This window comes from Piliocolobus tephrosceles, chromosome 15 (assembly GCF_002776525.5).
Source record: "Piliocolobus tephrosceles isolate RC106 chromosome 15, ASM277652v3, whole genome shotgun sequence".
NCBI lineage: Eukaryota > Metazoa > Chordata > Mammalia > Primates > Cercopithecidae > Piliocolobus > Piliocolobus tephrosceles.
In genome coordinates, this window is record NC_045448.1 from 16,248,486 (window position 1) to 16,275,858 (window position 27,373).

Here is a 27,373-nt window from a genome sequence, read left to right on the forward strand (position 1 = left end):
AAGGAAATAATATTATATTTGTTTTTCTTATATTTTACTCTATTACATTTATCATATGACTCCAGACAAGCAAGTTCTTTGTTGGGTGAGCAGGTAAACTGTTATCTTTCAACTTCTCTGTTATTCAGAAATGTGATCAGCCTGCAGTAAAACTATTAAGAGTTGAACACAGATGAGAACAGGACTAAGAAGAAAAATCACTAGTAGAGACACACTAAATGTGCCAATAACTTCAGGGGAAGAAACTTTGTGCTGGACTGAAAGAAATGAACATGACAAGAGTTGTTGCTCATACATGGCCTCTCATTTGACACAGTGGATGGATGTGGGACATTTTCCAATATGCCAAGCTGTTCCCACTACCTCAACAGAGATAACACCAAAACAGAACTCTGTATGTGGGCCATGAAAACTACAAACACATACTCACCTAGTCTAATGGAAAACTCGTAAAATCTCTTTAGCCTCACAACGAGAGGGCACACTGCATTCCAAGCTTTTTCTTGAAGCTGAATGTCATTGGGATTTTGAATTGCCTACAAAAACACAGTAGAGCTGACTGTTTAAAAAGAAGTGGTAAGCTCCACATCAAAATGCCCTAAGATTTAGTTTAAAATACAATCCCCGCTCTACTTTGCTGATGTATATACTACTTAAATCAACACCGCTTCATCGGACTGTCCTCCAACATGCTCATTCTGAATGGAAATTTTAACACTTGAACACACAGCAAGTGGTTCTACAGTTACATCCTGTGTCATCTTATTTGTTTCTGTTATTTTGAATACAAAAAATTCACATCTAAGTGGGAAGAGACTCAGCCCTCTCCATCACCATTTGACTCCTCTAAAGTGGAATTAGTGCTCATTATAAAGTGCAAATTCTATAGACATTTCCTTTCTCTTTAATAGGTATTGCATTCCTGCCAGTTTGTAATGTTACCTAAATTATCTAAATCAAATGGTGACCCCTAAGTAGAAAAATCACTTCTTACTAGACTGTTACTTTCTTTTTTTTTTTTTTTATTTATTATACTTTAAGTTCTAGGGTACATGTGCATAGCGTGCAGGTTTGTTACATATGTATACTTGTGCCATGTTGGTGTGCTGCACCCATCTTAGAAACTCCGCCGTGTCTGAGTTTCAGCAACTTGAGGATTATAATGGTGGTGGTGGTGTGCTTTTCAGAAGCCTGGGGGCAGTGGCAGTACTGCGTGCATGTGTTCATGTGTACGTGTGTGTGTGTATGTGTGTATTTGCATGCATATATGTATGTGTTGGTGTTGCCACAAAACTAATGCTTTCAAATAAAAAGAGTGTGAAGTTTCTTGCTTTTAAGGTATTGGGAAGTTGCAAAAATCAAAGTGGTGATTTTCTTTTTTGTTTTTGTTGTTGTTTTGTTTTTTTGTTAATTTTAGAAAATCTCATAAGACATTTGAGATGACAAACTGAAAGCAAGGTGATTTTGGCTCTTGTGTATCACACTGGTGCAACCTGCCTCAGTAATTACCAAATGCTAGAAAGTACATGTCCACCCAGACTTCATGGTCCATATTTCAACTGTTGTTCACAGACTTTACATTGTTTCCCTTAAATGAAATAATATATTGACACGTTATTGTTTAAATGTGAGTCCTGCAGTATCACTTGTGTGTTTAGGAAGAGAATGGGTAATATTAATTGATAGCATTGTGTGTGCAGATTAATGCATTAGAATAAAAGGGGCCATTCATGCTTTTTTTTAACTTTTTTTTTTTTTTTTGAGACAGAGTTTCACTCTTGTTGCCCAGGCTGGAGTACAATAGTGCGACATGCAACCTCAGCTCGCTGCAACCTCCGCCTCCCGGGTTCAAGTGATTCTCCTGACTCAGCCTCCCAAAGTAGCTGGGATTACAGGCACCTGCCACCATGCCCAGCTAATTTTTTTTGTAGTTTTAATTGATATGGGGTTTCACCATGTTGGCCAGCCTGGTCTTGAACTCCTGACCTCAGGTGATCCACCCACCTCGGCCTCCCAAGGTACTGGGATTACAGGTGTGAGCCACTGCGCCTGGCCCATGCATTTTGTTTTTAAGGACACATTACCCTCCTTGTTCTTCCTGGTACTCTAGGAAATACTATAGTTATTACTTAATCTTGCTGTGTATGTCTGTGTGCATGTGTGGTTTTCCCTCCGTTCCTCGGGTGTTGTCAGTTCAGTGTGATCATTAACATACGTCTCGGATCTCTGGGCCTGCGCCTTTGTAAGCCTGCAGGTCTGCAAGGATGCTCTCAGAATCCTGAAGGACGGCGCTGATCTGGTTCCAGATTTCTCTCTCTCCTTCTGTAGGCTGAGCATCTAAGAAACAGGGAAACCGAGAGACACAGAGTGCTGGTGTTTACAAATAGCTTGGGAGGAGGATGGATATTCAGTTTTACCTGCTTGACAATCCTATCGTATTCCTGCTGCTCTGGTATTTACTCTTTAACCTAATAAGCTGCTAGGAAGGGAAAACTGACACAACTTTTGCCCATTACTCAGTTCAAAATAGTCAATGATATTTTTATAGTCATAAAACAAGTATACAGGAATCATTATAGTCACTTATTTATGTGGAACAATTTTTTTGCACACCTCCTATGTAAAACAGTGCATTGGGTGATAGAAAGAATAAACATTGTGTTTTTGAGCCCACATTTTTTGGTCTTTTTATTATTTTATTATTTTTTAAATTACTATTTTTATTGTGGTTAAATACACAAAACATAAAATTTACCATCTTAGCCACTATTAAGTGTACTGTTCATTGATATTAAATACGTTCATAATGTTGTACAACCATCACTACACTCCATCTCCATGACTCTTTTCATCTTGTAAAACGGAAACTCTGTATTGGTCTTTTTAAAGGAGAAGCAACTGAATATTTCTGCTTTGATTGAAAATATGTGAATCTGAGTGTGGACGGGAAAACCAGTCCTCCTTATATTTCCATATTTAAAAATATGCTTAAAAACTGGATAACTAAAATCCTTCAAATCACGACATACCATTCCTAAACACACGGGTGTGTAGAAAGCACTTCTCATTGAACCTGATCTCATGTTCAGGAGGTTTGGCAAAGACATGCAGGGAGTTCATTTTAAAGACAAATGTTCTGTTTATCTTTGGTCTTGACCATGACTGTTACCCACAAAAATAAGTGACACACTGAAGCTTCCATAATGAAAACAATACTCTAACAGTCGCAGAAGCACCCACTTGATTACCTTCCTGGAGCCAGTATGTATTGTTGTTTCAGCGAGCATTTCATGGGAGCTGGTGGGTGGTGGTGGAGAGGTAGTAAAGATTGGGTTTTATTTATCTTGCAATTCCTATGCAATAGGTTATCTCCCTGGCCTAGTAGGGAAGCTCATCTCTCCATCTAAAACAAAGGCACTGCTCATGGAGAGGCGACAGATGTTATCTTATAAAACTCTGTTTTCAAATATCAAGATCCTGAGGCACTGCATACTTGCAGCAGACCTCACTAACAGAGGGTGAAGGCTGAGTTTACACCTGGTCTAACCCTTCCCAGATCAAATCTCAGTTTTAACTAATCCTTATGGAAGTACAAGGGGCTGATCCTGTAAGAGGGTTTTTCACCAGTGTTTCTCTGGAGGTTAAAAAAAAGACACTGCCGGGCGCGGTGGCTCCCAGCACTTTCGGAGGCCAAGGCAGGCAGATCATGAAGTCAGGAGATTGAAGCCATCCTGGCCAACATGGTGAAACCCCGTCTCTACTAAAAATATAAAAATTAGCTGGGCGTAGTGGTGCGTGCCTGTAGTCCCAGCTACTTGGGAGGCTGAGGCAGGAGAATTGCTTGAATCCTGGAGGCAGAGGTTTCAATGAACTGAGATCACATCAATGCACTCCAGCCTGGCAACAGAGCGAGACTCCATCTCAAAAAAAAAAAAAAAAAAAGACAGAATCCACAAGGTAAGTGATGGCGAAGTGGGACACTGGCTATGCTGACTTGGTGTTTGCAAATGCCGAGGTAAGAGGAGGAATTGAGGCAGGGTGGCTGCTCCTGATTCAGTTACCTAAACTCTCCATGACTGGAGCCCATGGAGACTTTTAGACTAGTTGACTCACCGGGTCCTGCCTAAGACCTAAGAAACTGGTAGAGTTTCCTAAGAAATGAAGAGTGAAAATCATCAGTGCCATGGCAATTCTCTTTGAAGAAAAGATCATAGGTCCTCACAGGTTATTCACAAACCTTGCAAACTTACATTCAAAGGATAAGACCATTTCAACTGGGAAGTAAGGAGGTACTAGAAGGTATGTGCATCAGGACTCAGAGAAAGAGAAGATGAATGTGGTCTGGGAAGAGTGGAAACAGTTACACGTAAGGGATAGGACTTGAGCTGGGGCAATGGAAGGTGAAACGGAGTATATTCATGAAGAGAGTATGGCTTGGAAAAAGGCGTGGCAGCTGGAGAAAGTGAGGCTGAGAAACAAACAAACAAACGAGCAAATCTGCTAGGTTAGGAAACAGAATCTACCGGAGACAGTGAGGGAAAAAGACATTTATTACAGGTTGAGCTTCCTATATCCAAAAATCTGAACTGCTCCACCATCTGAAATGTTTTTAAATGCCCACATGGTACACAAAGAAAAGTCTCACTGGAATATTTTGCATTTCGGCTTTTTGGATTTGGGATGCTCAACTGATAAGTATAATGCAATTTTGTTTCAAAATCAGAAACAAAATACCCGCCTCTGAGACACTTCTGGTCCTAAGCATTTTTGGATAAGGGGTATTCAACCTGAACTTTTTTAGGTTTTTATGGCCTATCAGTGTTTCCCAAAAACATTTGGTAAGTTTTCTCAGATACGATGTTACTCACAATATTAATCACTTTGTATTTTACCTTTTTCTGCTTTCTCAAACTTTTCTCAAAGTGAAGCAAGTGTTTTAAACAGAAACCAAAAAATCCGCAAGTTAGGAAGCCCATAACTGGAGAAAGTGTTTTGGTAGAATAGAATTCCGGGGTCAGGCTGGCAGTTTCTGATAAGAAAAGTGTCAGGGAAGAAAACATAAGGAAAAATGCAAAGCAACAATCCTAGAAAACAAACAAAAATAAAACACTGACTATTCAAATCCTTTCTTCTTTTGAAAAATCAAAAGCTAAACAAAGACAGTTTCCTAGACATGTATTTATTTGGAGAAGAAGAAAAGCAAGATAGTCTGTGACCAAGATTCTCAGGGCTAAGACTATTTGAATGTAATTATAGAATGGTATGGGAAAGAAGAAGGCACTTTGAGGCCAGAACAGAAAGCCTTCTAATCTCAACTGTCACCTGGCTCCACCCTAGCAAGTCACCACTTGATAAGTTTTAGACAAAACAGAATTAAAACTAAGTGAGCCATAGAGGAGAGATGGAACTTTTTTAAAAAAAATCCTGTTGATGATTACTTAAACAGAAAAAAAAAGAAAGATTTCAAGTCAGTCTTTAAAAATAGAGGCCTTTCTTAACTGTTTCAAAAATAAGACTGTTTCTGATAGGGTGGCCTGAAAAAGGTACTGGCACTAGAGACAGACAAACTGAACTCTCCATCCCAGGTGAAGGGGTCCTTTCAACAAATCAACATTGACATTTATATGACCACAGAGTTGCATGAGTAACCAGGGGGCTGGTACCACTTCTCTCCCAGAGGAGGCGGACTTCGGGGGCTGTGGTAAACAAATACCTTCCATCCTACAGTAATTCTCTCCTGGCAGCTGAGGTGATCTATAAGACAGGAACCTCAGTCCTCAGCCTCCCTCTCTAAGAAACTGTTTCTTTTGGCAGATTTCCTGGTCCCTATTAGAAATATTTCTCATGTGGTTTAGCAGTGGTGGGATGTGGTAGGAGAAAGCCACTCCATAATTTCCATCTTTCATCCAGGCTTAGAAATATGTTGCCTCATTTTCATCCAAAATTTGTTGGTTTTATTGGATGCCCAGTTTCTTCCTTCTTTCCTGTCATGAAACTGAAGTCACCTCTTCCAGCTATAGACGGGCAGCACAGTTCCTGCCTTACGGGCCAGAGTGCTGTAAGATTCTCAGGGGATTCAAATCACAAGTGGTGTCAGCTTCCAAGGAAGAGAGTGACAACTGGGAGAAGCTCTAGTCTGTCAGTCTGTCTTTCTATCTGTCTGTCTGTCTCTCTTTTCAAATGGGAAAAGGACTGTGTGGTCCACAGTGACATGTGACATTGGTCTAAATCCCTATGGAAGTCCATGATTCATTCTATTTTCATCCCGCAGCTAACTGATCATACAGTCAGAACTAATTAATGAAAATCTTATCCATTAGACTGTAGGACTCTGGTCATATTTGTTTCACTTGACATTATATTTCTAGGGTCTGCACAGGGCCTAGCACATAGTAGATGTTCAAGAAAAATTTGCTGAACAGTTGAACAAATAATTTAAATATACTACTCACACTGTTTTGTGATATTTTTTTCTGCTTGTCTTTGAATTCTGAGATCTTTTGAGAAGGCCATTGGAGACAGGCAATAAACGTGTGATAAATCAATGAATACATGAAGAAATTGGTAAGGTGGGATAGAATGCTGGGTACTTGAAAGCAGTGTAGTAAGTAAAGGTCCTATTACGTTTAGATCCTGTCCTCTGTCTCTACTCCCAAAATGACTTTATTTTATTTTTTTTAATGACAGGGTCTGGCTCTTTCCAGGCTGGAATGCAGTGGTATCAGCATAGCTCACTGCAGTCAAATGGCTCTTGTATGGTTACATCTCTCCTGGTTACCGTTAAGATGTAGGTATTTACCTACAGTCAAATTGGCCATCCACTCTTTCATTAACATCTATGTTCTCAAATCATCCATTATTGATCTATGGCCTGAATGTCTCATAGTGTGGTTAACACACTAATAGGGTATTTGTTGAGTCTGACACAGTGAAAAACTGCACTTATGTTTACTTTTTTAATCTGAAAACTGTTATCATTTTGCCATCTGGAGTATCCCTTTGAGAGGCTTTGGAGTCTGCACTTGGCCTTCTCCATATTCAGATTCAAGTGGTGAACACGTTTTTAAAATTTATTGTGTTTTCAGATGTCATAGAAAGACATCTTGAAAGGAACCCTGAAGAATTAGTGATTGAAAAGGTTACTAAATTTAAGCTATCAGCAACCCCTTAAAGCATCTGCTGAGTGAACAGGAACTCTGAACTGTGAGCTTGGCTTTTCTATTGTTAACACAAAGACTGACCTTTAGTCAAAGAAAGGTACAAACACTCCTCACCACACACACACCAACAATGTTATTGGTGAAAAGGGGTCCTTATTTCTAGTTGCAGCCAGTGTTTTCTTTGGTAATGTTCCTTCTAAGAACCACATTCTAAACTTCTAACCATTGCCAATTATTTCACTGAAATTGAGGAAAATGGTTACATAAAGCTGGGGTTACTCCTGTCTAACAATAAAGCTGTTAAAAATCTGTGATTTACACAGGCAATTTCAGAAACCAATACTTCTAGGAGCCCTGGAACAAGTGTATCCAGGACATTATCTGGGTCGGTGGGGGGATGATTTAAAGTCCTGTTCTGGACTCGCTACTGTGGAGAGTATGAAAATGTATCATGTACCCTGCAACCTTACACACATACACATTTGATGTCAAGAACACACTAAATTCCAAGCGTCTAGAATTTACAATAGCGTAAGTACCTTATACATTAAGATAGTTAAACAGGATTCGTCTTTTTGCAGGGGCTTAATTTGTTAATGATGGTGAATATTAGCTGTCAATGCTTTGCTGTCACCTGAGGCACAGTGGAAGATTTCATTGTGGAGAACAGTGATATTTATTTAAACCAATGCATGGCACTCCTTGATGCTAATGGAGAAGAAGGTGGCTATGTGCTTTGCTTGTTGGGAAGGTCTTTGTTGAACCTGCCACAGGGCACAACAGCAGGGCTTGCACTGGAGAAGCGCTATTAAATCCATGTGTTCTAATTTTTATAAATCGGCCAAGGACTTACACTGTCTCCAAATGCACCAGGAACATATACACATTTTCCTAACAACCTATTTAGGACTGTATGGACAATTTGACAGAGAATCAAATTAACCTAAGATAATGTGAGTAGAAAACACCATTTACATAGAGATGTCTTTAGTTTAGAAAGATGCCCTGGCATTTCATCAATAGGATATATAGCTATCTCTGTGTCCCATGACTGTTGTATAAACACTGTAAAAAAGTACAGCAAAATGGATTCACCAAAGCAGTAAATTAAATTCTGCCCTTCTTTCCCACCCACTTTCTCTCTCCTCCAATCTCTCTTCCCTTCAGGAAAAACTAAGAGGCATAAATAATTATCTGTTATTAATATCTGAGGATGTAAAATGAAGTGATTTATAGCAGAATACTAACTGCTTATGAAAACAGCATAAAATTGCAAAAGTCTGCCGGAAAATATAAGTGTGACAGGTCTGATATATTTATTCTTAGAGGACATTAGTCATCTTACACCAGGGCCCAAAGCCCTTTCCTATGGAACAACCACAGTAGGACTGAAAAGAGTATGAGGGTCAAAGTTCCTGCAGGCTATCTATTTCCTTCACATGCAGTGGGACACTGTGGTGGCAGCAGTCCAAGGATGGTGCTTTTGAGACCAGGTTTCACTGCTACTCAATATTAGACCTCAGGGTAAGTCAAGTAATCTCCCTGGGCCCAGATTCATTCTTGCTAAAAGAGCGGGAAGCTAGGAATAGCCTCTTTCCTCCCTACCTGCAGGGTCATAATGAAGATGATGGAATAGATTTAAAGTACTTAAAAAGCAAAAGTGCTGGCCAGGCAGGGTGGCTCACGACTGTAATCACAGCTCTTTGGGAGGCCGAGGCGGGCGGATCACGAGGTCAGATCGGGACCATCTTGGTTAACATGGTGAAACCCCGTCTCTACTAAAAATACAAAAAATTAGCCAGGCATGAAGGCGGATGCCTGTAGTCCCAGCTACTCGGGAGGCTGAGGCAGGAGAATGGTGTGAACCTGGGAGGCGGAGCTTGCAGTGAGCCCAGATCACGCCACTAAACTCCAGCCTGGGCGACAGTGCAAGACTCCGTCAAAAAAAAAAAAAAAAAAAAAAAGAAGCAAAAGTGCCAAAAATTGAAGATTTTATTTTATTTCTTTTGTCACAGAATCTTTGTGTTGCCATCAATAAACTGCTTCTCAGGTATGTTCTGTTTTTGTTTGTTTCCTTTTGTAAAGTGAGGAAACTAGACAAAAGACATCTGATATTTTCTGATATTTCCCCACTTCTAAGATTATCAAGCCTCCTCTGAACAGCTTAGCAGATGGGAGGGTAGCAGAGAAGAACTGATGAAAGAAGAAACCAATAGTGGCAGGGAGTGGTCTGAGTTAGCAACAACAGCAACAATCCCAGATAATAGGTTGATTTGACTCAACACCCTTGTTTTAAAGAGTAGGAGTCTATATTCCATATAGGTCAACATAGGGCATTTTTAAGAGTACAATGATTTGAAGACTTCAGAATTTCTTTCTTTACACCCCAGCCCCCACCACATCCATTACTGATCTTGGCATTCCTATTATGTTAATTAATGTGAGTTTGTCTTGCAAGAAAACCATTTTTTTCAGCCACTATCTTCTAAGAAACATTTCTTTAGTCCAATCTAGAACCTGTACTTCTGGCTAGCAGATCCCTTGCTCTCTGCTCTGTTACAGACTTCTTCCCTACTACCTGTACTACTGTCTCTTCCATATGCTTACATCTTATTGCCTTAATAAAATTATATGCTTCTTGAACAAGAGAACATGTTCTTCTAATGTCCCTATATTTATGTGCTATATCTCATCCCTCCAGGACCCCTGCCACACTAAGAATCCACACCCCACTGCTGCTGTTTCTGCTTGAGGAATGCAAGAGATGTTCTGCATATAGTTTCTTCATTGGTAACTATCAATAAAAGTCAGTGTTCCTCAGCTTACATTTCATGCTCAGCCCTAGGCTGGACACTGAATAAGACACAGAATAATATAAGCATAAAATGCCATCTAAATTCTCCCCTCAGGGATGTGCACACCAGTAAGGAGACAAACATACATTTGCAGAGGAAAACTACCCAGTCTTGATCCCTGACAGTGTCTCAGACAGTTGGTGATTAACCACCAGATGACTGATTCTTGGCACTAACAGATGACTTCTCCCTGCAATTAATTCTAACACACTGATCAAATATTCTATATTTTGAAAGTAGTACCTAGCCAAGGTATGAGAGAAAGATAAAATCCAGAATTGAAAACAGAGAGTAGAATATTACGAGATAATAGGAAAATCAATGAAGCATATTTATCGAGCACCTATGATATGGTTTGGTTGTGTCCCCACCCAAATCTCATCTTGATTTCCCACGTGTTACGGGAGGGACCCAGTGGGAAGTAATTGAATCATGAGAGCAAGTCTTTCCCATGCTGTTCTTGTGATAATGAATAAGTCTCATGAGATCTGATGGTTTTATAAAGAGGAGTTCCCCTGCATAAGCTCCCTCTCTTTGTCTGCTTCCATCCACATAAGAAGTGACTTGCTCCTCTTTGCCTTCTGCCATAATTATGAGGCCTCTCTAGCCATGTGGAACTGTAAGTCCATTAAACCTCCTTATTTTGTAAATTATCCAACCTCAGGTATGTCTTTATCAGTAGCTCGTGAAAACAGACTAATACGGTAAATCGGTACCAGTACAGTGGAGCACGGCTGAAAAGATACCTGAAAATGTGGAAGCAACTTTGGAACTGGATAACAGACAGAGGTTGAAACAGTTTGGAGGACTCAGAAGATAGGAAAATGTGGAAAAGTTTAGAACTCCCTAGAGACTTGTTGAATAGCTTTGACCAAAATGCTGACAATGATATGGACAATGAAATCCAGGCTGAGGTGGTCTCAGGTGGAGATGAAAAACTTGGGAATTGGAGCAAAGGTGACTCTTGTTATGTTTTAGCAAAAAGGCTGGCAGCATTTTGCCCTTACCCCCGAGATTTGTGGAACTTTGAACTTGAGAGAGATGATTTAGGGTACCTGGTGGAGAAAATTTCTAAGCAGCAAAGCATTCAAGATGCCACTTGGGAGCTGTTAAAGACATTCAGTTTAAAATGGAAAACAGAGCATAAAAGTTTGGAAAATGTGCACCCTGACAACGTGATAGAAAAGAAAATCCCATTGTCTGAGGAGAAATTCAAGTGGGCTGCAGAAATATGTGTAAGTAACTAAGAGCCAAATGTTAATCGCCAAGACCACAATAGGGAAAAAGTCTCCAGGGCATGTCAGAGAACTTCCCCATCACAGGCCTGGAAGCCTAGGAGGAAAAAATGGTTTTGTGGGCCAGGCCCATGGTCCCTCTGCTGTGTGCAGTCTAGGGACTTGGTTTCTTGCATCCAAGCTGCTCTAGCTGTGACTAAAAGGGACCAAGGTACAGCTCAGACTGTGGCTTCAGAGGGTGCAAGACCCAAGCCATGGTGGCTCACATGTGGTGCTGAGTCTGCAGGTACACAGAAATCAAAAACAGGTTTGGGAATCGCCCACTTAGATTTCAGAGGATGTATGAAAATGCCTGGATGTCCAGGCAGAAATTTGCTGCAGGGGTGGGGCACTCGTGGAGAATCTCCACTAGGGCAGTGCAGCAGGGAAATGTGGGATGGGCACCCCCACACAGAGTCCCCACTGGGGTGCTGCCTAGTGAAGCTGTGAGAGGAAGGCCACCGTCCTCCAGACCCCAGAATGGCAGATCCACCAAGAGCTTACACTGTGTGCCTGGAAAAGCCACACTCAACAGCAGCCTGTGAAAGTAGCCAGGAAGGGTGCTATACCCTGCAAAGCCAAAGGCAGGCCATGGAAGCCCACCTCTTGCATCAGTGTGACCTGGATGTGAGACATGGAGCCAAAAGAGATCATGTTGTAGCCCCTCTGTTTTGGCCAATTTCTCCCATTTGGAATGGCTGTATTTACCCAGTGCCTGTACCCCCACTGTGTCTAGGAAGTAACTAACTTGCTTTTGATTTTACAGGTTCATAGGTGGAAGGGACTTGCCTTGTCCAAGATGAGACTTTGGTCTTTGGACTTTTGAGTTAATGCTGAAATGAGTTAAGACTTTGGGGGACTGTTGGGAAGGCATGATTGGTTTTGAAATGTGAGGACATGAGATTTGGGAAGGACCAGAGGTAGAATGATATGATTTGGCTGTACCCCCACCCAAATCTCATCTTGAATTCCCACATGTTGTGGGAGGGACCTAGTGGGAGGTAATTAAATCATGGGGGTAAGTCTTTCCTAAGCTGTTCTTGTGATAATGAATAAGTCTCACATGATCTGATAGTTTTATAAAGAGAAGTTCCCCTGCACAATCTCTCTCTCTTTGCCTGCTGCCATCCATGTAAGAGACATGACTTGTTCCTCCTTGCCATCTGTCATAATTGTGAGGCCTCCCTAGCCAAATGGAACTGTAAGTCCATTAAACCTTTCTCTTTTGTAAATTGCGCAGTCTCAGGTATGACTTTATCAGCAGTGTGAAAATGGACTAATTAACTATTAAGTGCCAATGATGCCAGATACTTTTGGGAGATATGGATCCAACAATAAAGTTCCTGTCCTCAAGGACCTTAGGAGGGTGAGGACAGGATCATGAGATTCAGAAAGCATTTATTGGGTACTTGTTATATGCCTGCCACAGTGACAGGTGATGAGGGGGATGAAGTAATTGATAAAATAAGACTGACATCCTAAAGTGAAAGTACAAACTATCAGTAATAATTTAGTAAAACAGTATAATAAAAGTCATCATGCAGTGAGAGCTAAAGGGCATTGAATGTAGAGACTTTTTTCAGGAACAACCTAAGTGGAAGTTAAAAAAGTCTCTCAGAAAGGAAGATGTAAAATATGGCATCACTGAAGCTATTATTTTACCCTTTCTTGGAAATCTTCCCAGACTTGTCGTTCTGCAACTGTCTCTTCTGTCTTATCTCAGATCAAATTAGTTATTCTCTCCTGTGAATCCTGGGACACAGGTCGTGTCCCTGCTACAGCATCTACCAATATTGCATTATTGATGTTGGGCATCATGTCTGCCTCCTCCAGTAGAGTGTAAACTTGCAGCTGTTCACACCACAACTAGCAGAAGCTTAGCACATAGAATACCCCTTTTATGATAATGTGAAAAATTGAACCAAAAGTATTGAGTTGTTTCCATTTAAAATAAACAGATAAAGGAAATGTAGACTATACATGCAATGGAATATTATTCAGTCTTAAAAAAAAGAAGGAAATCTTGCCATATGCAACAACATGAATGAACCTTGAGGATATTATGCTAAGCAAAATAAACAAGTTAACAGCAGAACACAAACTGCATGATTCCACTTACATGAGGTATTTCAAGGAGTCAAATTCATAGAAACAGAGAGTGGAATGGTAGTTTCCTGGGCATGGGGACGGGAAAATGAGAGTTGCTAATCAACGGGTATAAAGTTTCCATTATGCAAGACAAATAAGTTGTAGAGATATATGCTACAACAACTTGCCTATAGTTAAAAATACTGTATTATACACTTAAAATCTGATCGGAGGGTAGATCTCATGGTAGGTCTTCTTACCATAATAAAAAAGAAAAGAAACATAATCCAATATATTGTGTGAATTCATTTCAGTTCTGATTACAGTAAAAAAACCTATTAAATGCCATTTGAGAAAATCAGAGAAATATCTATACATACTATATATTAGATGATACAAAATAATGTTGATTTAGATATATATCTGCAACACATTTAGATATAAATATGTAACACATTTTCACATTTTTTTTAAAAAAAGGTAAAATTCACAAAGAATATTGCTCTCGCCCTAACAAGAGAACAAGTTAGATTCTCTACAAATCCTTGTTATTTTCAACTATAAGAAAGTGGAGGTTGCAAAAGTCCTTAATGAATTATAATCCATAAGGTGACAAGACTTTCCTGGGAGATATGAGACCACAGGTGATTTCAAGTTTTACAGAGAAATGGTAAGAGGAGAAAGCTGCCATAAATGCAGGTAACAAGAAAATAGCTGACATTTTCACACACTGTAAAAGGAAGAGTGTGAAGTGTCATGAAAGCTGAGAGTCCCTGGGAGCTCCAGGCAGTAGGACAGTCTATGTCAACCTGCAGAGTCTCCAAGAAGTTGAGAATAAGAAAGGAAAAAAGATTTTAAAAAAGAAACCCTCTGGGTTAGGGGAAGATACACAAGAGAAATGCTCCTGCACTCTCAGGCTTACCTAAGGGTGAAGCATGAACGGGAGGGGAGGAGCATTGGGAAGGTGCCCTCTAGGGCCCAGCATACCAGGCCTGCTGTGGCAGACAGAGCAGAAAAATGAAGAGAAAGCCACCAGGCAGTCCCCAGTAAGTAAAGAACAACTGTCTGCCTGGTGAGGCCGAGGAGGTTGAGAAAAGCCATCCTGAGAAGCAGGTGCACTAGAGGGCCTTCTGAAGGCTGAAGATGTGACAGGAAAACTGAGACAAACTCTTCAGATCCCCAGCTCTGGTAAAGGACTTGCTTTGATCCTTGCCTCCAATATCTGAAATTTACAGTGAACCAGGTATAACAAGCAATAGTGTAGCCCAGATCCAGATTGGATGGACTCAACCACACTAGTGGACTGACAGAAGAAAAGGCATGTGATTTTCTGAGTGCACATATTATTCACATCAGTCATCACTGTTCTGCTGCTTGACATTTGTTAAAAAAAAAGCAAAGGAAAAAATTACCAAACACAAAGCAAGAAAATACCACCAAAAAAGTAACGATTCAATAATACAGTCTAGAGATAGCCCAGAGGTTGAAATGTATAGATTAGGATCCTAAAATAACTATAAAAATATGTTAAAGAATCTATAATGTTGAATAATGTATGTGTAAAAATGGAAAATTTCAGAAAATCCTTTGAAACTATTTATTAGGTGGTGCAAGAGTAATTGCTGTTTTTGCCATTGAAAACAGAAATGCTAAAAATGAAAAATTCCACATTAGATGGTTTCTACTAATGATAAGCTCCTTGATAAGTTTATTAGTAGAAAGTATCAGTAAACTTGAAGACAGACCAATAAAAATTATACAAACTGTATACAAAGAAAAAAAGAATTTAAAAAATAGAACAGAGTATCTGAGATCTGTGAAGCAATGTCAAATTACCTTACTTATATAATTGGTGTCCCAGAAGAAAAAGAAAACAACAGAAAAAGACATTTGAAAAGATAATAAGCAAGAATGTTCAAAATTAATGACAGGTATTAATTCATAGATCCAGAAAACTAGAGAACCATAAACAGGATAATGACAAAGAAAACATACTACAAAACAAAAATAAAGATAAATGATTAACAGCAGCCAGAGAAAAGTATATTACATTTAGGGGAGCAATGATAAAAATGGCTTCTCATCAGAAACAATGAACGTCAAAAGACAATGGAATCATTTCTTTCAAGTGTTTTAAGAAAAACAAAGCAAACAGTAACTGCAACTCCAAAATCCTCCAAACCTGTGGATCTAGAACTCTATGTATCATTTAAAAATGAAAATTAAATGGCAATATATCTAGACAGATAAAAACTCAAAGAATTTGTTTCCAATAGACTTGAACTAAAAGAAACATTAAAATAAGTTTTTTAGACTTGGGAAAATGACACCAGAGAGACCTTGTTATGTGAGAAGGAATGAAGAACACCAGAACAAGTAGATAAATATGCAAGTAAATATGAAGGCCTTATTAAAATGACATGCATGCACGTGCACACACACACGCACACATACACTCTTAAATGATAATTGACAGTTTAAAATAAAAAAAAAACACATTGCAATGAGAAGTTTATGGCATATATAGAAGCAACATATATAACAAAAGCACAAAGTGAAAAGGTGTTAATTTGCAATCTGTCAGCCTCAGCCTCCCAAAGGTATGGTGGTATGAGCCACTGTGCTCAGCCTAAAGACAGATATTATCAGCCTGGATGAAAAAGCTAGGACCAGCTATATGTTGTTTACAAGAAACACACTATAATGATAAAGACATAAACAGGATGAAAGCAAAAGAATGGGAAAATATATGCCATGTTAAACACTAACCATACAAAGGCTGATATAGTCAAAATATAAAATGCTTAGGGGTATATTTGACAAAAGATGTGCAGCACTTCTATATTAAAAACTGTAAAATATTACTGAGTAAAATTAAATGATATATAAATAAAAGGAAAGATGTGCCATATTCATAGATAGGAAAAATCAACATTAAGCAGATGGCAATTCTCCCCTAATTGTTCCATAGATTTGATGCAATTATAATCAATATCCCAGTAGAACTTTTTTATTGTAGAAATGGATGACTAATTAGAAAATTTATTTAGAAAAGTAAAGGAGTTAGAATAGCCAAAACAATCTTGCAAAAGAGTTAAAAGACTCTTTATTGACTCTAAGACCTATTATTTGTTATATTTGGTATTAATTGGTGAGAAGGTAGATCAATCAGAGAAAACAGAGAGTCCTGAAGTAGCCCGTATCACACATACTACAATTAGCACATTTATGAAATGGACATTAAAGCAATCCACCTGTGCTACTACAATATTATAGACTATGAAAATATAATAAACCTAATACCTTTTTCACAACATATACCAAAATTAGTTCAAGATCAGTCACTGATCTAAGCGTAAAGCTTAAAACAATACAGCTTTCAGAAGAAGACAAAGCAAAATATCTTTGTGACCTTGGTATATGTCATAATTTCTTAGAATACAGAAAGTGCTTAGCATAAAATTTAAAAATTATAAACTGTACTTCATCAAAACTTGAAACTTCCATTCATGAAAAGATATCATTAAGAAAATAAGTAGGTAAGCCTACTAGGTAAAGATATTTGCAAGATATATCTCACAAAACACATGTATCCAAACTACAATAAAGAACTCCTACAATTTACCAATATGAAGACAAACAACCTAACTAAAACTAGGCAAAAGACGTGACAAGATATTTGCTTAAACAGATAAGCAACTATACAATAAGTACCTGTAAAAGAGCTCAATACTGTCAGTTATTATGGAAATGCAAATTAAAAACACCATGAGATACTACCCCACCACTGCTAGAACAGCTAACAGGAAAAAGACTGACAATACCAAATGTCGGAGAAGATGTAGAACACTTGGAGTTGCTTAGTTGTTGGTAGGAATGTAAAATAGCACATCTCATTTGGAAAACTGTTTCACAGTTTGTTTGTTTTTTGTATGTATAAGCATGTTTATTATTATTTTAATTTTATGTTTATTTTAGATCCAGTGCATCTTAGTGTATGTAAATTATGTCCTAATGAAAATAAAATTTAAAATGTGGAGTTATCAGGAAAAGAAGAAATAATATATTCTGTGAAGATGGAATAATGTCAGCATTAACCAGAAGAAAAGAATTGGATCTTCCAAAGGAATCCTTTTTTAAAAACAATTTTATGACTTTGTTGAGATTTAATTCATGTGCCATATGATTCACCCATTTAAAGTGCATAAATGGTTTAAAATATATTCTTAGTGTTGTTCAACCATCATTACAATCAGTTTTAGAACATTTTCATTAACACCCCAAAAAGATATTGTACCCATTAGCAGCCACTCCTCATTTCTTTCCAACCTTCTCCCCACCTCCAGGTCTAGACAACTAACCTTTCTGTCTTGACAAATTTGCCTATTCTAGACATTTCATACAGATGAAATCAACAGTGTGTGGTCTTTGTAACTAGCATCTTTCACTTAGCACAATGATTTCAAGGTTCATCCATGTCATATCACCTATCAGTACTTCATTTTTTAAATTGATCAATAATATTGCAGTGAATTGACACAACATTTTATTTGCCCATTCATCAGCTGATGGGCATTTGGGCTGTTCTTACTTTTCAGCTGTTATAAATAATCCTGCTATGAACATTAATGTGCAATTTCTCATGTGGACATATATTTTCATTTTTCTTGCATATATATCTAGAAGTGGAATAGCTGGGTCATATGGTAGCTTTATGTTTAACCTTTTGAAGAATTTTCAGATTGTTTTCCAAAGCAGATGTACAATTTTACATTCCTACCAGTGGTGTATGATAATCCTGTATTTTTTTCACATCCCCACTAACACTTATTATCTCTCTTTTTGATGAGAACAATCCTAGTGGGTGTGAAACTCGATCTCATTGTCATTTTGATTTGCATTTCCTTCATGACTAATGATAGTGAACATCTTTTCATGTGCTTATTGGCCATTTGTTTATTTTCTTTGGAGAAATGTCCACTCGATCCCAAAGAAATCTTTGATAGATCAAGTTATTTGCTGATTGAAAATAAAATAGTTTATGTGAAGTGAGAATGCATAGATTTTAATTTAGTTGAACCTCTACCTGACTTGGAGATCTTCCACTCCAAGCTTTGGATCTTGGAGCTCCAAAAGTTGCATGGGTTAGCTCCCCTGTTGTAAACACTAACTATGTATCCTCACCTGAATGCATGAATTAAAGATGGTTCACAAAGCAGCTTATCATCAGAAGCACCTGGAAATGTGGGAAAAATGGATTCTTGGGACTAAGCAACTGAATCTGAATTTTTTGGTGAGTCTCAAGTAACCATATAAAAAGAAGGTTCACCAGATGTTTCTAACAATCATTTCAGCCTTAGAATTACTGAAACTACTTCATTGAAAGGTTAATGCCTGCTGCCCATGTTGGGCGCCATAATGGTGGGTCTGATTGCACAATCTTGAGTAGAACTTCAGACATACTTATTCTTGTAAACTGAAGTCATCACTCATGAAAGATTAGTTTGCTGCATCAATCTTTAATTCCTCCCTGTCTCCCAGACTTCAAAGACTTGGACATGGAGACATGGCAAGGAAGTAGAGAGAGAACAAAAAGAAGTAGAGGGATGAAAAACAACAATAAAGAAGATGTTAAGTGGTTGTAGAGAAATGTGAATACCAAGTTTATAGAATGCATTGTAAAGGTCAGATGAGAATTTAAATCAGATCTATGCAACAGGAAAACCTAAGGACAGATGTGCCTAATTTTGTATTGTGTTTTGACCCAGCTTAATTATATCTATTTGACCCAGTTCAATTATATTCTATCACTAACTTCAAAAAGAATATTTAACACTCAAAGTAGAGGTGCCAAATTCATTAAAGTCGTTACTACATGCTATTCAGCCTTCCTCCTTCCCGCCACCTCTTCCTCCTTAACTCTTTACAACCCAGCCTCTATATTCAAAGCAACAAATTCGAAATATGCTCCCCTAGTGGCCACCAGGGGACTGGACAGCTCACTGCCTAATTTATCAGTCCCTTCTCAAACTTCATTCTTCTTGACAGCTCTGCAGCATTGAATCCATTTATACTCCCTCCTTGATCACCTGTGCTCTCGTGACTGCCTGGATAGAGCCCACTTCACTCTGTTCCCTCATGGGATCAGCATCTGTAATTGAGGTTCATTCATGGGTTAAGTGCTGAGTCACAAAACTGAAGTGGGCCCGGACCCTGCCTCCAGGAATTTCAATTTAATAAGATGTCCTCCTTCTTCTACAGTCTGACCTCTCTCATAGATTCTCGGACTGCTCAAGCCCCCTTTAACATAAGCACACCTAATGTTCCCATCTTCTCAGTTCTCTGATTTTCTCTCAGGGCTGTCAGCTATTCTCTTTGGAGGTGAGCCCCAGTCCTGGACATCTAGCCCTAAGCTCCTAAGCTTGGCAGCCTTGCCTTCCATGGTCTAACCCAAGCCAGCTTTCCATTTCATTCCCCGTTTCTCTCCAGCAAGCATTTGGTGTTTTGTCTAAATTGGACCTCTTGCTGTTCTTCAGACAGGCCCTTCCTATTCCAGTTTCCATGCCTTTAATCATACTGTTTCCATCTGCTAAAAAAACTCTCCCTATCTGTGCCCATAGAAAAATCACTCATTCTTTAAAGCCCATTCCAAATGTCACCTCTTGCAAGAAGATTTCTCCAATTCCTTCCATGGCCTTCTGTTTCCCGAAACTAGATGTATGCTCTTTTTCCTTCCTTACTCTCATGCCACTCTGTGCTTTTGTAAGTCCTTTATTTATTTCATCTTAATCTGAGTGACTATATTGTCCTCCACTCTAACCTGAGACTTCATTAGACAATGACTGCTCTTGTTTACTTCTGTGTCCCTAACACTGAGTAACTTACAAGTACACTCACAACCATACTTAACATGCCCTTAGTGGACTGAATTGAAATCCAGAGACTGAAGGAGAAATCATGATAGCAGCCCACCTCCCCTACCCCTCTGGCCCATCATCGTTTCTTGAAAATTCTTTAGGAAATAGGATTTTCAAGATAATTTTCTTTTCCATGAAATGTCTTAGTTTGCAGACAACTAAGATATCCCTCTCTGGTCAGGGATAGAACGATTGCTGTAGCTCTTCTAGGCAGCTGCTGGTGGTGAGCACTTAGGGGAAGTAAAACCAGGGGAGGAGGACAGCTGAAGAGATCCATGTTCCCATCTTGATTTCCTAGTCATTTCCTATGTGACTTCACCCTACTTATTTATCTTCTCAGAGTCTCAGTGGAATAAAGTTAATCTTCTCCATAGGACTGATGAGAAAATAAGCAGGATTTTACATATGTTTATAAATTTATAGTTCTATATCTTCCTTAAATACTATAGCTCTAGTTCCAGTAATAAGCCACCGGGCATGGGAATCCAATCCACACTTCTTCCTCTTGAGGAAATTACATCGACTAATGGAGTTTTAGTACCATAAACTATCATCAAAATTTGAGACTTCTAAATGCTCTGTTTAGCCACCATGACCTTTCTTTACATAAAACATTAAGAAAATATGCAAAGTACCAGACTGGGCAAAGCAGAGTACTCTGGTAGTAGTGGGTGGGGGCGCGCAGAAGCCCCTCTCAATGCCTCCCTACATGCTATGGTGGTGGGGGACAGTTTTCAAACACAGACTCAGAAATCTGATGCTCAGGAGAATACCAGTTGAAAACCAGTTTTAAATAACTGCAAATTCTACTTGGATCACTTTAAAGGCTTTTGAGATTAGACTTGACCAAGAATTCAACACTGGTCTTTCTGGAAGCATGGAAAGCTGAGACTCCAAGAACAGCTAAACAGGCAAGTGGGGCCACTGAATTCTGGGAGGTACACATGAGCATGCACAGATGCATATGGAATTTAGGGTTTCCAAAACATAACAAGCACATTAGTCTCCTACTCCCAGGCCTTTATACACCCCCACAGTTGTGAATAAATGGGACATGTTACCACTATTTTGGCCTTTGTACACACCGAATGCAACAATGTAAAATGCATCTGATAAGAAATGGAGGGGAACAATTAAACATATAAATAGTAAAAGAAGGGTGGTGAGATTATAGATAATTTGTTTTGTAATTTTTAAAAAATTTAATAAACCATTTTTTAACAATATATATGTGTGTTAAACATATATATAAAATATATAAATTATCTTGTGTATGTACATGTGTGTGTACTTTTTTTAGAGGAATACCAAAAGGTAAACCAGTAAAAAAGCCCATTTGTTTGATACATCAACTCACTCTGCCTCTAGTTAAACCCCTTACCAAACCAAACCAAGCCAAACAATAACAACAACATAGCACGCTGAGTTAAATCAGAAGCAAGGCATCTTTCATTGACTATAAACTAGATTAAATGTGTTTTCAGAACATACAAGCTTTGGGGACACTTTTCCTTTTCAAGTAGCTATTTAAAACCTGACAAAGACACCAAAAAAAAAAAAAAAAATACACATACGGAGCTTACGCTTTTGGTTTAGTGCACCTTCAAAGAGTCTTATAGCATTTCCTTAGCAAAATTCTGCTAGAAGGTTTAATCTATATGCAAGAAAGTTCCAATTATTATTTTTAATGGAGATAAAATACTTGAAAAAATTAAAGTTTAGGCCGGGCTCAGTAGCTCACGCCTGTAATCCCAGCACTTTCAGAGGCCGAGGTGGGCGGATCACGAGGTCAGAAGATCGAGACCATCCTGGCTAATACGGTGAAACCCCATCTCTAGTAAAAATACAAAAAATTGGTGGCGGGCGTCTGTAGTCCCAGCTACTCGGGAGGCTGAGGCATGAGAATGGCATGAACCCGGGAGGCAGAGCTTGCAGTGAGCCGAGATACCGCCACTGCACTCCAGCCTGGGCGACAGAGCGAGACTCCATCTCAAAAAAAAAGAAAAATTAAAGTTTAAAGCACATTAGAGTTTGCAACAGATGGTGATCACTGGGTAAAAAAGACATTTAACTGTGCTTGCTATTGTGAAATTGGAATTTCGAAAAGGGGTGAACATGAGAGTTATGGAAGAAACATGAGCTTAGTTTGAGCAGACATAAACGTTCCTCGTTCATGTACTCATTCTCATTTGTCAATATATTCAATCAAAAAATAAGAAAAAGTCTCTGTCTTTTTTCAGTCATGATTCTTAAGCCATTTCACCTGAGAAAAAATTCAAGTTTTTGATAAGAGAAACATAAACTTTAGGATAAAAGAGACATATGTCAAAATCCTGAAATGGTTTGTACAATCAAATAATACACAAGGAAAAAAGGAAATGACTAAAAATATTCTGTAAGCCTTATTTCTGGTATTGATCATGATTTTCTTTCACATTTAGCAATATTTGTTTTATATGAATCTTTATAAATTACTGTCCTTAGCATTTTCTTTGGAATGTGATACAGTAATTCATAAACATTTTAAGGAAAAATACGTGATGTTTTCTTCACATCTTTTTTCTTTTGTATGCACTTAATAATTGTGGGCTTATGATCTTCAAAAGGAAAGCAAAGACTAAAATGTCCTCTATTTATGCTAGAACTACAAAAGTTGATTACTTCTAAAATCAAAGAAAACCATGGGTATATTAAACACATTTTCCATTGGGTTTCTTAAAAATTAGGGAAAAAAAGAAGGAAAATGACATTAGAAATGATTTCAGAAAAAAATGCATAATGACTGATATGATTTGGCTGTGTCCCCACTCAAATCTCATCTTGAATTGTAGCTCCCATAATTCCCACGTGTTGTGGGAGGGACCTGATGGGAGGTAACTGAATCATGGAGATGGGTCTTTCCCATACTGTTCTCATGACAGTGAATAGGAGTTTCACGCTGATGGTTTTATAAAGGGGAGTTCCCTTACACAAGCTTTCTCTTGCCTGCCGCCATGTAAGATGTCCCCTGCTCTTCCACTATGATTGTGAGGCCTCCTGAGCCATGTGGAATCGTGAGTCAATTAAACCTCTTTCCTTTACAAATTATCCAGTCCCAGGCATGTCTTTATTAGCAGCATGAGAACAGACTAATACACTGACCTTTGGATTTGATTCAACTATGATATAAAATCTTTATGTTATAACTTCCTTATCAACAAACTATAAGGAATGTAAAAAGGTTTCCATTATTATAATTTTTGGAACTTACTTTCAAAATCCAGGAAAAAGTGTGGATAGTTTTCAATTTCCCTGGTAAGGACTTTGAGCAGATTTCCCATCCCAGCAAACCTAGGAAAGGCAACAGAAAACCAAATACCATTAGCAACATAAAAAAAAATAGACTTGCATGAATATCCCTGGGCCCCTCATAGCTACCTTTAAATACCAGAAGCATCTCCAACCCAGGGGCTGAGCAATAACGTAGCAACTCATTTCTGAATTGGTGACAGATAAATATCTCTGAGGTGCTGGGTCTCTAAAACTTAGGGACATGTGGCTAAGTCATACAAAGTATGACAATGATAGAAGTGTTACAAGCTCTCTCTTGAGAATACACATGCAGTCCATATCTCGTTCACCATATTAAAAAAAAAAAACATAAATAATAGTCTATGAAAAGAATCAGGTATTTTCTTTATAGGAGACAAAGTTTAGGAATATTCTCCAGAGTGCCTCCCTTCCACTTTTCCTAATCCCCTGGATCCTTACAACAAACGTTTCGGCTTTGCTTTGTTTCCTTTAGATAGATGTGGAACATGTCACATCAGTGGACAAGACAACAAAGAGGGCATTTTAAAAATAACTGTCTAAAAAAGTAAGTTCCTGAAAGCTCATGAGGAATAGAGTTTAGAAAACATAGATTTACACTGCCAGGAACTCCTCTTAACATGTATAAGAGGCCAGATTTCTCAGAGGAGTGGCCCCTGGCAACTTAGAGGATCTTCTGATCTGATATTTCAATGGTAATGACATTGGATACTTCTGGAAGCTTAACAATGAAAAGGCATAATGCCCAAAAAGTTACTCTCCGTAAAATTGCAGCCTAAGATGTTTGCAAAGGTGAGTCAAATCAACAGAAAAATACAAACCTATTACATAGCAGCAGCCTAACCGAAAGAATAGCTAACATGAAGGATTTTTTTTTTTTAATAAACAGAAAATTTCTACTGCTCTCAGCTCTAGACATTAAACTATCTTCTTAGGGAAGTCACCAATCCACACATTCATTCAACACATATTTACGGATGAGCAATTAGATGCTGGGCACTGTGCTCTTGGGAAGACATTCCTCTAACTCTCTGTAAGTGAACTCTTGTGCCTCAAATATCTCAGTTTGTGAAGGATCAATTTGAACAATTACTTAACTGGTGCAAGGAAACTGCTGGGCTTCAATTTTCTATGGCTATAGTTTCTAACAATATTTATGTTGATACAAGGAATTTTAAAAAACACACCACTCTAAGCAAGATGTGGCGAGAGAAGAATGCACTAAAAGGATGACTCTGTGCATGAGAATATGTAGCAAGTGGTGGAATCTGGTCTCCGTAATCCTCCACTGGGAAAACACACATTTGCAGACATACTCCCCGATATAAATCACTAACATGAAACCAGAAGACAGACTGTTTAAGCAGTCTATCCTTTGTTAGATGGCTGGTGTCTAATCCCAGCTGTTTTCTACTATCTCTGTTATCCAGGCCAAGAGATTTCATCTCTGTAACCCTCAGTTTCCTCATCTGTAAAATAAACTTTTGAAAAGGATCTATTTCATCGAGTTGTGAGAATTAATGAGATAAAATTATAAAATGCTTAGCACAGCACTTACAGGAAGTGCTCAAGAAAAATTACGTACTTTTACTATTGATGATGATAGTTACCATCATCATTGTCATCTACATGATTATCCTAATAGCCTTCAAATGCTTGTGTAGGATTAGGCTATGAAAGACGGATTATAATAAGCTGTATGTTGTGCTACGAAAGAGAAGACTAACAGAGAAATGATGAGAAAAATATTCTAACCATTATAGTTGTCTGAATATTAAGTGACTTGCCTAGTGAGATAGTGAGTTTTCTCTCGCTGGTGATAGTTAAGTAGAAAAATACTATATCAGCCCTTAACATCATTGGAAAAATGAGTTATGTGTGGGGCAGAAGGCCGGACTGGACCCATCCTAGACATCTCCCACTTTGAGGTGTAGTAATATACTCGGGCATGCACGCACATGCACACACATATACACACACTGGAAAGCAAACATCATATTTCTCTCTTCTCAAAAATTATTCTTTGTCCTTTCTGTCATTCTTCCATTCCTTCCCTGCCTTTATGCACATTTCCTTTTAAGATATTTTTGAGCAAAACCTTGTGTGAGGTAGGTTCCGCTGAATTAAAGGTTGGGCTGGTAGAGTCCATCCCTGCCACTGGGCAGCACTCACTACCCCTCCTGGGTCTCCAGGAAATGATCTGTTTCCAGATTAATGAACAATTTCAGATTAGGCCTGGAGTCGCTTCTTGTAAGAAGATGATTTTACTGTTTTTAGGAGTACTGATTTTCATACAAAGTGCTTTAATGGAAGTTAAATATTCTTAATTTTCCTAGTTTTGTGCTATGAATGTGTCAAGGGAGACTTGCATGGATTGGGCTTCCCCCTAAAATTCTGTCCTGTATGTGATTTTACTGTCAGAGTACCTGAGTAGAAGATATGCCAAGCCTTTGAAACTCATAACAGATAGAAACAAACACATCTAAAAGTATGTCCAAATATTAGCTGTGGAATTCTATCTCTTCAAAAGGTTATCTCAGTGGATTGACTGATATCATCAGATATTTTTGAGCATCATTCTAACATGAACCAAAGTTAATTACTTGAAAATCCTAGGATTCTAGATGTGTCACCTCTCAAGCAGGGACCTCTAGAACAATGACTGTGGACACTGTGTAGACATAGAGTACAAGTCTAGTCCCATGGAACCTAGAAAACAAGTGTTTCATCTCATTATGACCTAATGATGTGATGCTTACTGCCCCACTCCAAGGTTGATAAGAATTCATGCGGGTGTCTTCTGGTTTAGGGGGACCTGCAAAGTGAATTGGTCCATCATCACACAGATAGTCACCTAGTAGACACCACAGTTATTTTTAATTGGACCCAGAGTTTCACTTGGAAAGGCCTCTCATCCATATTCTGCATGACAGATTACTCTCCAAATTTTTCAAGCAGCTCATCAGTGAATACAAAATATACATTCCTATTACCACAGTACTCGGGAAATAGCTAAATTAATTCATATACAGCTTATTTTTTATTATTTTATCTCATTCAATAAAATAACTGGTTATTATGCACTATTAGAGAATGCAAATAAACAGTGGAAGTGGGGGGAGTAGGAGAGTAAAAGTGAACTAGTAACATAAAGGTAGAGGCAAGAAGTAGATTAATTATAAGCCATCCCATCCAGAACATTTGTTGGAGATGGCTTATCATTTGCTCTTGGATAGACAAAGCAAAGAAATATCCCCTTCAATATTTGGTGTTGAGAAAATACAAACAGGTTATACTAGAGAAGTATAGCTTTTTTTTTTGATTGATAAAAAAGAAAGAGAGTCATGACTAACAGAGAGTCAAGACAATGAGAAATCTCCTCTCCTTGGGCTTCTAAAGGAGAAGCTGTTTCACAGAGGAAGTCATATTTGAGGATGAGATGAGTCTCAGGGTTCCCATGGGCAGAGCTGTGGTTACACATCCAAATGGGTGGCAGAGTAGCTTGGTTGGGGTGTACTCTGAAGGGCTGGGAACTCTGGTTTCTACATTCTATTTTGGTGATTGCATGGATATCCTCCTAATGTGACCTGCTGTTGGGTCTATCCCAAGGGACGTCAGTTTACCACCTTTCCCTATGGTGTGGGAGCTTATATCAGAAGGAATACAGCAATCCAGCAGGCACTCTGAGCTCCCTAGGATGACTTTAATCTGAGTATCTGAGTTTATTACTTAAATATAGTATGTTGTGTATACTGTAAAGTTTAGGCTTA

The 27,373-nt window shown here is 38.5% G+C and overlaps 1 protein-coding gene across 5 annotated transcripts in view; it reads right to left on the reverse strand.

The window, feature by feature from the left end:
* The window catches only part of CYRIA (CYFIP related Rac1 interactor A), a 106,497-nt gene that overhangs the window by 10,906 nt on the left and 68,218 nt on the right, over positions 1-27,373 (reverse strand). For all 5 annotated transcript variants that reach the window (XM_023199396.1, XM_023199405.1, XM_023199401.1 and 2 more), the window contains 3 exons: positions 23,545-23,624; positions 2,216-2,337; positions 431-536 (listed from right to left, as the gene is read on the reverse strand). In XM_023199396.1, the coding sequence (XP_023055164.1) occupies positions 431-536; positions 2,216-2,337; positions 23,545-23,614 (298 nt within the window). In that variant the 5' untranslated portion in view covers positions 23,615-23,624. The remainder of the gene's footprint in view (positions 1-430; positions 537-2,215; positions 2,338-23,544; positions 23,625-27,373) is intronic.